The 12,256-nt window shown below is 42.7% G+C and overlaps 1 protein-coding gene across 4 annotated transcripts in view; it reads right to left on the bottom strand.

Moving 5' to 3' along the window:
* SEC31B (SEC31 homolog B, COPII coat complex component) overlaps positions 1-12,256 on the bottom strand; it is a 205,175-nt gene that overhangs the window by 17,539 nt on the left and 175,380 nt on the right. For all 4 annotated transcript variants that reach the window (XM_033940950.1, XM_033940949.1, XM_033940948.1 and 1 more), the window contains one exon: positions 7,241-7,585. In XM_033940950.1, the coding sequence (XP_033796841.1) occupies positions 7,241-7,585 (345 nt within the window). The remainder of the gene's footprint in view (positions 1-7,240; positions 7,586-12,256) is intronic.

The raw sequence follows: 12,256 nt of genomic DNA, 5'->3' as shown, positions 1-12,256 counted from the left end.
AGCAGACAACCTAGCCGATTTTTTCAATTCAAAAATAAAAAAATGAAGACTTGCTTTATCAAGCCCTCAAGACTCCCACTGGGACTACATCTTCCCCCACGACCCAGATGCATCTAAAGCCGATATGAGTTGGTCCAACATCAAAGAGATTGACTGGCAAACATTCAATAAGCTCTACAACAAGTATGCCAAATCATACTGCAGACTGGACCCCTGCCCCCCAAATGTGATGAAAGCGGCCCCTATCAACTTCAAAGCCAAACTACTAGAATGGATCAACCTACAACTATCCATTGGCAAGTTTCCAGAGGACTTGGGTCAAATTGTAATAACTCTTATTAAAAAGTACACCAAAGAAACATCCAATAACATAGCCAATTTTAGACCTGTCGCAAACATCCCTCTTGCTGCTAAATTAATGGAAGGCCTGTTAAACGCTGAACTAAATACCTACCTAGACAAATTCAACCTTCTGCAGAACAACAATCAGGTTTCAGACCCGGCTTCAGCACCAAAACAATTATGGCCTCACTCCTAAACCACCTACATTCCCCTTCTCAGTCAAAGCACCAGTGCAATGATTCTACAACTGGACCTAAGTTCTGCCTTCGACCTAGTAGATCACACCATCTTAATGAACTGTTTAGAATCCTTAGGCATCACAGAAAATGCTTACAACTGGTTCCAGGAATTCCTCGAGTTCAGATCCTATCAGGTATTCAAAGAAGACAAATTCTCCTTCAGCTGGAAAAACAACTGTGGATTGCCCCAGGTCTCCCCGCTATCTCTGACTCTATTTAACATCTACCTTATCACATTGGGACACCTGCTACAAAGCCTAAAACTCAACTTTTACATTTACGCTGACGACATTACTGTAGTGCTACCACTAACCTGTCTGTCGTCAGGCTTTATTAATCTCTTAACCAACACCCTAAAGCAAATAGAGCATTGGATGACGGCCTTCAAACTAAAACTGAACACAGAAAAAATTAAATTTTTCCTGACATCTCCCAATGAAAAGATAAAAGACAACACGATTCATGTGAATGGCCGTGATTATGAAATTGACCAAACTATAAAAATACTAGGAATCACCCTTGACAAACACCTAACCCTGAAAAAGCATACAGATTTAATATTCAAAAAAAGTATATCAGTCCTATGGAAGCTCCGCACCATTAAAAAATACTTTGATGATTCATCCTTTCGATTACTTGTACAATCATCCATCTTGAGTACGCTGGATTATTGCAACATTATATATCTGGGAGCTTATAAGAAGACACTTAACAAGCTGAGATTAATTCAGAACACTGTGGCCCGGCTCATCTTTGGTTTAAAAAAATGGGAACATATCACCCCATACTTCCAGATACTCCACTGGTTGCCGGTGGAATCCAGAATACTCTTCAAGTTTGCCTGCATCAGTTACAAAGCTATCTTTGGAATGCTACCAACTTACCTCACCTCTTAATTCATCCTCAACAGCTCTAATAAGAGCTCTCGCAGAATAAATCTCTTTAATTACCCATCCCTGAAATCATGTCTTTACAAGAAGTTCCTAGACAGACATTCCAGGCAGCCAAACTGAACACATGGCTCGTAAAACCCATTCTCGAGGCCACTTCTTACGCCGACTTCAGAAAATCACTGAAGACCCGTCTCTTTAACAAATTCTAATTCCCAATTCTTGCCCAATCCCCCTCAGCTATCCTCATCCCTATCCCCAATTCTCTTGATTTTAGATTAACTCATCCTTCTTCCCATTTGTAAAGGTATTCCACCCAAATTGTTTTCCCCTGCACCCCAATCTCTGACTGGATACTTCCTTTTGATTCAAACCATCTTGGTTCTCTTCCATTTGCAATTTGTATCCCAGAAAGTACTTTTTCTGTTCCCCTTACATTTCATACACTCATTGTATGTATCTTGTTGTAAGCATCTCTTACTTCTTGTTGTAAACATCTTACTCTCATTGTATGTAACTTGTTGTAAACCGCTTTGAACTTATGGTATAGCGGTATATAAGAAATAAAATTATTATTATTATTATTACAGGACTCCAGGGAACCTGCCTATCTCTAGCAATTGAAAATACAATATTGAAGCTTTACCCCCCCCCCCACCTGCCAGGAATGCAGGTGGAGGATTCCATCTCAGTTTAGAGGGAACAGTGCTTGTAGCAATAATGGCAAAAAGACACATAGCCTGCATTTTCACTAGTAGTTGCATAAATTTAAGCAAAGCTCTACAACTGCCTGCATGCCATGGGAGTTATGTTCCAGCAGCACAGTATGACAGTCTTCTGGCAGCTGCTACCTGTTCAACCTGATAGTCTACAAGCAGTAGTCCACAAGATCCAACAGGCAAGTTCCTGTACACTGTCTATACAACGTAACAGTCAAGCCATTAGCAGTGATCCACATGCTTTAAATGCCAATCCTTTAGCAAAATTTCCATGGTGGTCCCAGTCAACCTCCAGGCCAACTGTCTCAAGCATTCACTTCTAGTCAACCATTGGGGACCTGTTGTTTATATTTCTACCTGCAGGATCAAGATGTGGCTTCAGCCAGGGAAAGAAACCTAAAAAAGGTAAAACCACAAGCACACCTAAACCTCTGATAGGATGGCAATCAGTATAAAGTGTCAAAAAATGTATAGCTCTAACCTGTTGAGCATTTTCCAATTCCATTTATACAGTAAAGCATGGTTTTCTTTCAACCAAGCTCCCTAAGCAAGTTGAAAACAGGTTAGCTCCCCAATCAGCTCAACAGATTTTAACCTATGTTTCCCTCTAATGTGAGCAATTGCTCATACTTTTTGCGAGCGGCACTCACAGATTTTACACAGTCACTCACTTCCAGGGCTGCAGCATATACATGGTCCTATCTCCGCTACTGATGCTGCTTCTGATCTGTAGTAGTAGCGACAAGAAAAGCTTGCTGTCGGCCATGTGGTCCTCTGCCTCCTGTGACATCAGTTCTTGTTCCAGGGCAGAGGACTGGCACAGCTAACAATGAGCACCTGAGCAAAGCAGCCCCACACATTGCTTTCTCTTGCCACTACTGCTGCAGATCGGAAGCAGAAGAGGTAGAGGGGAGTTGCTGGATGAAAGGATGAGGGGAAAGAGAGAGGGGAGTCATGCTAAATGAAAGAATGAGGAGATAAAAAGGAGAAACTGGGTGGAAAAGGGGTAGAGGAGGTAGAGGGGCAATCAGGCCTTAAGCCTCTCCCCGTGCATCACTTGATGTACCGGGGAGGGGAAGGCCCGTCATTTTGGACTGGCAGGCCTTGGAGCAGGATGAACCAAGCAGCCCTCATGCTCTCAACTTCTCAGAAAGGTATGGGAGGGGGTGGGGGAGCATCCAGTGGTAGGAGGGAGTGTGTATTCCTCCTGCTTTTATGGGGGGTGAGGATAGAGGATGGTTCACGGGGGGAGCCTGCCGCAGTAAGGCCTCTGTTGGCAGGAAGGAGTAGGTGTCCCTCTGGCCAATTTTTGCTGCTTTGGGAGGGGGTCTCCTGATACCTGTTCATGGGGAGGGAGTCTTTGGGGAGGGTTATCACTGCTGGAGAGAGGTGGAGGATGCCACTCAGCTGTTGAGGCTTCCTCAAACTGGCTTTGCAAATGTGTTAGTTGCTGTCAGAGCGACTGATCAGACGGGGTTTACCACAAACCTCTATGCAAATAATTTGCATGGAGGTTTGTTGGTGTATCAATTGCTATTCCAGAGTTGGCTAAGAAATTGGCCAACAGCGATTCACATGGTCTTAACCGTGTTTTGTGCATCTAGCCCTGTCTATGGGCTGAAATGATCACAACCAAAAAAAAAGCTATTTTAGAGGTCACTAGCTGAGCTCATAAATTCGGAGTCACATCAGCTATGTTAGAACCATGATACTCCACAAACAAGCAGGAGGCTTTATATGGGAGATTTCAATTAAAGCAAGCCCCAAGTGAATCTTTCACTGTAGAGAAATAAGGGTCCATTATAAATTTTTTGTGGTTGTCTGAATCTTGCCAGGTCCCAGTGAATGGAAATGATGTTTCAGCCATCATACTGTGGCTTTCTTCAAGAGATTATGAGATGGAGATTATGTTTTTACTGTGATAATTTCTTTTCCAGTAGATAGGTGAGATATTCTAGACATGTGGGTTATTTCCCAATGGCTGTGTGCCACAAGCAGAAGGAATCCACTCTGGATTTTTTTCTGTGGCTCTTCTACTTCACTGGGAGTTCTACCCAAGCACAAAGAGCTCCAAGGAAAGTATGTGAAGTAGGGATCCCATTGGGAACATTCTCAACAAAGGGACATGAGAACATCAACTCCCAAACAGCTAATAAAGGCATCAAAGGAGATCAGGAAAGACCCCTGCACACACATATACAGTGCTCCCCTGGTCATTCACGGTCAACGATTCACAGTCCCGGTCATTCGCGGTATTTTCCGACCGTGAATGACCGGGCAGGAGAGGGCAGCCGGAGCGCCAGCAAGTGAAGGAAATCACTTGCGGTATGCTCCGACCGCCTCTTCCTGCACTAAAGTTGGGCCTCACCAATCAGGAGCTGCGTGTCAAAGCAGGAAGAGGCAGTCGGAAGAGTCAAAGCAGGAAGAGTGTGAAAGCAGGAAGAGGCGGTCGGAACATACCACGAGTGATTTCCTTCACTCGCTGGCGCTCTGGCTACTCTCTCCTGTCTCCCCCGCTAAAAAAAGTATTTGCGGTTTTTTACGATTCGTGGGATTTCCTGGAACGGAACCACCGCGAATATCGGGGGAGTACTGTATATATAATTCTTCAAAACTCCAAAGGGCTGACTGGCATCCAAAAACTACTTGGAGAAGCATAAACAGAATGAGATAGTAGGCAGGCGCAGGAAGGACAGGGCAGGAGTCTACAATGTCTTACTGGAAATATCTACTGGAAAATATATTATCAAGGTAAGAACATACCGTATTTTTCACTCCATAAGACGCACCTGACCATAAGAAGCACCCTAGATTTAGAAGAGGAAAACAAGAAAAAAACCCATTCTGAACCAAATTCTCCCTGCCAGGCTCTTCACCCAAACCCACACTCCTTGCCAAGCTCTGTCACCCCTCCCTGCCATGCTCTGTCCCCTGTCTACCTTCTGGTGGTCTAGTGGTAGGCCAGGACAGGAGGGATCTGTCCCTGACGATTAACAATTTTTCACACACCCCCAGTATCTTTTTTAATCATCCCCTCGTACCCCTCCAGTACTTTTAAATCATGTCCCCAGTATCTTTTTAAATCATCCCCTTGTACCCCCCCAGTACCTTTTTAAATCATCCCCTCGTACCCCCCAGTACTTTTAAATCATTCCCCCAGTATCTTTTTAAATCATCCCCTTGTAACCCCCCAGTACCTTTAATTAATCTCCCAGTACCTTTTTAAATCATCCACTTGCACCCCCCCAGTACTTTTAAATCATCCCCCCCAGCACTTTTATGGTAAACAATTTTTGATTGATGATAAAGAAAAAAAAAACTAAACAGCATAATAAACAATAAAGCATACAACTGCCAGAAACTGAAACAACCGGTAAATAAAGATATCATCATTAATACAGAGAAACCTCCCCCCTCCCAATCTGTCAGTTCTTTCCCCCCACCCCCCTTGTAGTGATTCAGGAATTGCCCTCAAAGAAGATCCAATGCAGCATCCCAGGGCCTTTGACTCTTATAGGCCCAAAATATGGGCACCCACTCAGCCCTGTAGGAATCCCCCCAGTACTTTTAAATCATTCCACTGTACCCCCCAGTACTTTTAAAACACCTCCCTCCCCGCCGCCCCCTCTTTTAAAATACCTTCCCGGCCACCGCCGCTGTAGTACACAATGGTCTAGTGTGTTTCCCTCCCTCGCTAGCGGTGCACAGGTCAGGAGAGCGAAAATCAGGAGCAAGCTTTCCGCACTCCCGCTTGGGCCTGCGCCGTTATCTGAATGGCTGTCACCAGTTTTTGCAGGACTCGAAGTTACAGTGAAATACTTTTAAAACCAATAGGAGGAAATTTTTTTCATTCAGAGAATAGTTAAGCTGTGGAACGCATTGCCAGAGGTTATGGTAAGAGCGGATTGCGTAACTAGTTTTAAGAAAGGTTTGGACAATTTCCTGGAGGAAAAGTCCATAGTCTGTTACTGAGAAAGACATGGGGGGAAGCCATTGCTTGCCCTGGATCAGTAGCATGGAATGTTGCTTCTCCTTGGGTTTTGGCCAGGTACTAAGGACCTGGATTCGCCACCATGAGAACAGGCTACTGGGCTTGATGGACCATTGATTTGACCCAGTAAGGCTATTCTTATGTTCACTTCTTAACCTCCTTACTCCTCTCTTCTCCCTTTTGATTTTATTGTAAGCCACAAAGTCAGCATCATTGGACCCCTTGTAGTATATCAAGTACCGTAAATACATAAGAAACAAGAATTTTTTTTATTTTGTTTTATCTAAGATTAACCACTTCTATGAAGATCTTCTATGAAGATGTTCACTTGATGTAGTAATAAGCAAGTATAGTGTGGCAGACACTTTACAATGTAGTAAAACACTATAATAATAGTAAAAAAGATCAAATGTGAGAATGGAGTAAACTTGGAGTTAGGCAAATTAAATACAATAGCAATAATATGGTATTATATTAGTAGTGTACACAATGCTGGAACCATGTACCATATTTAATGGGGTGGATGCTAAAGATTTTTTTAGACTAAGTTTAAATTTGGGGGATAAAATAGATTTAAAAACCTGCTTAGCACCAAATAGGAAACCTCCATTTGAAACTATAATTATTCCTACTGAATTCCTTTATGGAAACCAGGACAGCTTGAAACGTTGCATTAAAGAAAACATAGTCACATTACATCTTCAATATCTCTAATCAATTTGTATAAGATAGCATTGCATGGAACTAATGAAATCTATGCAAACTTATTGCACAAAAATTCATTTTAGGTATTCTGAAAACCTAATCTGTGCACAGGACCAATCCCTGCAGCACCTTTTTTGAAGACTGTATGCAAAAATGTTTGTTTTGAAGAAGCATATAATATAGTCATTCTTTGGAGAAAAAAAACAACTTCAGTTGCCTCTTCTGTTAATCCAATATTTTTCATGAGCACCAAAAAGGAATAGAAAAAAAAATATCACATTTTAAAACTGGACCCCCTCCAATGAAAACAGCAATATCTTCCCTTTAGAGGTTATCCGTGCAAAACTCACTAACCTGTAGGAGGTGGAGGAAGACTGGAAGGGGCCAAGGGATTAAACGTTAGAGCGCCAGGCCCCCCTGGAGAGTAGCCCATTCCTGATGGGTAGCTGTATGGAGACTGCACAGTTGTCAATGAGGTAGGCTTGGATGGCTGTCCCAGGATAGGGAAGGAGTGGGAAGCAGTCTGTGGCATGATGTGTGGTACAGTTGGAACAGAAGCTGCTGGAAAGTGAGATCCAAGGGTGGAAGGTCCCAAGGGAGCTGGAGAGCCTGGGGGTCCTGAAGGCATGGAAGAGGTAGGAGGAAAGGCAGCTGGCCCTGGCAGAGGTTCCTGAGGCTGTCTAAATGGCTGAGGAAATGCTGAAACCAAAACAGAAGTTAGTTAGTAAAGTTGCATGTTAAACTTCTCATATATAAAAATGTGCCATTCTCTGGAACCTCACCTCAATCTCTATTCAAGAGACAGATAAGCAGATAGAATTCAATTTATACAAGTATATACAAAAATGACCTTGAAAAAAAAATCATATGTACTGGTGATCATTTAGGGATGGAAAGCAGCCATTCTTACAGACAGCATAGCTCCTTGAAATACTTTCTTCCTCAAATGATTCATCAACAAGAATACGTTTTGGGAGGAGGTGTGTTTATTAGAAAAATCGCTAAATTTTTTACCTCTATGCATAACTGCTTCCCCTGCTATTGATGATCTCCAGGTCTGAAGACAACAGTAAAGAAACAAATGAATCAGAGCAGATTGCTCATGCCACAGGATTAAGACAACAAGAGTGAGAAGGCTTCATTGGTAGTGTTGGTTAAAGAACATTTAAGGCATTCTCCACATAGCGCCTCACAAAGTCTGTGAACATCTTTTGTAGAAAAGAGTAGGAACGTTCAGTTAGCTGAAAAGATGTGAAAGATTCATTTGCTATCCTAACCAATATCAACATAGCAGGTAGTGGATTACGCAGTGGCAGAACAGTCCACACTGAAGTGATTTTTTGCTCTACCAAATGGTTGCACTGGAGAGGTTCTTGTACTGCACTGATTTCCATGTGGAAAGCATACAAGAATTCCTCTTTTTACTGGTATGAAAGTCTGAACTGATCTGCTTGTGCTTAAGCAACTCTTTAGCTAGAATTGATACAAGCAGCATCTGCTCAGGCATTTGCAGGCGTTCCAAAAGTGAGCCTGGATACCTCAAGGGTTTCTCTGCCCTTTAAGCAATTGGACTCTTAGAGTCACTGCATCTAGGGGTCGATAGCTTCCCCATGGAAGATTCTTGACTAGTCTGCACAGAGATAGACTGATCTTTGAGAAGACTCACACAAGAAGGTTTCTGTGCAGAAACAGTTTCATTTTTTGTTGAAATGTTCTGAGATAGTTTAGTCCCGTCATGATATTATTGGTGACATTTGAGCACAATGCTTATGATCCTTCTGATCATAGTCCAGGCTGAGGTATAAGAGATATTCAATGTATATACTGAAGTTCTGAATTTTCCTGCTACATTTCAGGCATGGGCAAAATCCTCTCTTCAGCAACATCTAATGATGTTGATATTAACTTATGCTGTTGCTTTGAGTATTGTGTAATTTATGTAGACCACTGAATTGCAGTATTGTGTAATCCTTGTAAACTACTAGATTATAGTATTGTAAACTACTTAATACTGATGTCATAGCACTATTAAGGTTTAATCAATATGAAACCCAATAGGAAAAGATGAATGACAGCAGCGAAACACTAAATACAAAGAAAATATATAATCAAATATATAGTGGGAGAGGGCCCTCAGTTTTCACAACTCATGTCTAGGGAAGAGCACTTAGCTCCTACAGCAGAGTTGTAACTCAATAAACCCAAAAGGGTAAATATAGCAGTATTAAGAACAATAAATCAAATCAAACATGACAAAAATTAAGTAAAAAACAAAATGGGAGAGCTTTATTTTGCTCTTTCCACTCAGTTGAATGGATGCAAAATTGAGGAGCTGAGGAGATGCAATATGTGGAAAGGGCCATGCACACTCAGAACTTTACAAGAAGTCTGGAAATCTATAGTCTTGGAGGAGGAGCATAAGAGAACTTGTTCCCATAAGGATTACTGAAAATGGGTGTGGGCCAGAGAGGAAATGGAATACAATCAGAGTTAATTGATATTTGTAGAGCTCTCTTCTCTTGTGAGACTACTATGGGAAGTCCCGGCAGCCATTCTGGCTGTGGAACCAGCAGGGGCAAGAATGACTGAGGATTTAAAGATAGGCCCAGGTTGGGCCTTTGGGTGATAGGTGGAGGGTGGTGGTGGGTAGGCACAGATGCAGAGTGTGATCACGAGGGAAGGACGGCTAGTGGTTTCATGTTCAGCAAAAAAACCAACAAATTTTGATAGCTAGTTTGGTTTGGGTTACACTCTACTGCAAACCTTCCCCAGACCTTACATGGTGGTCTAGCGGCAACGCGGGGCAGGATCGATCTTCCTACATTCCTGCCCCCTGTAGAGCTGTCATCAAAATGGCTGCCGTGAATACCCGTTGTAGTCTCGAGAATACAACGGGAACTCACGGTAGCCATTTTGATGACGGTTCTACAGGGGGCAGGAACATAGGAAGATCGAACCTGCCCCTCGTCACCGCCAGACTACCAGGTAAGGTCTGGGGAAGGTCCGGGACGCAAGAGGGAGGCAGGGGCGGGTCAGAGCAGGCTCTAAAAGTTATTTGCAGTTTTTAATATTTGCGGGCCGTCTCTGCCCCTAACTCCCACGAATATTGAGGGGGAAGTGTATTTACAAAATTATTGCATGGTTTAGCATGCCAAAACAGGCAAAATATTGCACATTATAACACATTTACATAGTAGCCTATTCTCACGCACTAATTGCACATTAAGGGCTTAGCAGCACCCTTCATTACATAGAAATGGGTTGCACAACAGGTACAATGGATTCTGTTGTAACAAGGAAATTCTAGAATTTATCATCAATGTATTAGAAAACAGGCCCAACAAATTATCTAGTGCCCCAAATATTTAGGGGTTTGGTAGATTATGAACACCTTCAACTTAATTGATTTAACTTACAAGAAGACAGTCAGCTCTAGAAACCTGAATTTGACTGCTGTGATAAATGTACATTACTTTTCATAAACAAAAGCATCCACCTCCTCTTTTACCTATGAGCAAAACCATTTGGATAAAGTTGGTTCAAAATTACATCTTATTCTTTAAATCAAGATTTGGTTATAGTACAGTAGCTTACCAGCTGCAGGGTGTTTTCTGAGAACAGCAGACCATAAATTCTCATTCTTGGGTGATATCATTTGAATCTTGCATGAAAACTTGCCATAGCACTGAAAGAGCTTTTGAGATCAATCAACCTTGCATGTGCATCCTCTTCTTCTTTTGCCTGCCACTATCACATGGAACTTCTTCAATCCATTACAAGCAGGAAAGTTTGTGATGATTTATGTCCTGCTGTCCTTTGACATTACCTCCAAAGGTAAATAACATCTCTGAGAATACATGACATAGGACTTCCTAGCTACAGACTATTTTTAACAGGAAAAAAAATGGAGAATAATAGTAGCAAAAAAGTCTTATGTGTATTACACCTTTTATTTTTTAGTAGGTAGCCTGGAATTGAGAAAAGTGGTATGGGAGCAGGATGGAGCTGGATTCTAACCCCAAACAGATTCCAGAGGATGGTCTGGCCAAACTTAGTATTGCAGCAGGAGTCTTGTTCTAGATAGTAATGTGAGGTGAATACCTAGACAGAAGTGCATGCAGCGGTCCTGCAAACCTCTTCGCGAAGACCAATCTCAACAAGACATTATTATACCAGACATAAGCCATGACATGACCTTCTAGCGTCAGACCTACCTAGGCATAAGCAAGGAAGCATAATCTGCTAGCAAACTGAATTTTCCACACACCTTGCCCTCTGGCTACTATCCTGCAGAGTTTTTTGGCCATTTCCATATGAAAAGTGTTAGTAGTTCTGCTACACTGTGCACAACATTCTTGAGTACATGCCCCCGATGAGCTAGTAGGATGCTATATGGGACCACTAGCATAGCATTCTGAAAACTTTTTCTTACAAAGGACTCCAATGCATGAAGTTCCTCTCAAGAGGGCCAAAGGAGTGAGAATTGGAACTTTTGGCTCTTTTGAAAACATATTAAACCATCATACTAGTTCTAAAAACTGGAAATCTTCTGGATAGTGCAGATCAATTGACCTTCTTGTTAAGAACATAAGAATTGCCGCTGCTGGGTCAGACCAGTGGTCCATTGTGCTCAGCAGTCAGCTCCCGCAGCGGCCCTCTGGTCAAAGACCAGCGCCCTAACTGAGACTAGCCCTACCTGCGTACGTTCTAGTTCAGCAGGAACTTGTCTAACTTTGTCCTGAATCCCTGGAGGGTGTTTTCCCCTATGACAGACTCCGGATGAGTGTTCCAGTTTTCTAGCACTCTCTGGGTGAAGAAGAACTTCCTTATGTTTGTATGGCATCTATCCCCTTTTAACTTTAGAGAGTGCCCTCTCGGTCTCCCTACTTTGGAGAGGGTGAACAACCTGTCCTTATCTACTAAGTCTATTCCCTTCAGTACCTTGAATGTTTCGATCATGTCCCCTCTCAATCTCTTCTGTTCAAGGGAGAAGAGGCCCAGTTTCTCTAATCTTTCACTGTATGGCAACTCCTCCAGCCCCTTAACCATCTTAGTCACTCTTCTCTGGACCCTTTCGAGTAGTACCGTGTCCTTCTTCATGTACGGCGACCAGTGTTGGATGCAGTACTCCAGGTGAGGGCACACCATGGCCCGTTACAGCGGCATGATAACCTTCTCTGATCTGTTCGTGATCCCCTTCTTTATCATTCCTAGCATTCTGTTCGCCCTTTTCGCCACCACCGCCACACATTGCGTGGACGGCTTCATCGACTTGTCGATCATAACTCCCAAGTCTCTTTCCTGGGAGGTCTCTCCAAATACCACCCCGGACATCCTGTATTTGTGCAAGAGATTTTTGTTACCTACATG

This window comes from Geotrypetes seraphini, chromosome 4, assembly GCF_902459505.1.
Source record: "Geotrypetes seraphini chromosome 4, aGeoSer1.1, whole genome shotgun sequence".
Taxonomy (NCBI): domain Eukaryota; kingdom Metazoa; phylum Chordata; class Amphibia; order Gymnophiona; family Dermophiidae; genus Geotrypetes; species Geotrypetes seraphini.
The sequence above is the reverse complement of the archived record's forward strand: the minus strand, read 5'-3'. Positions and strand labels throughout refer to the sequence as shown.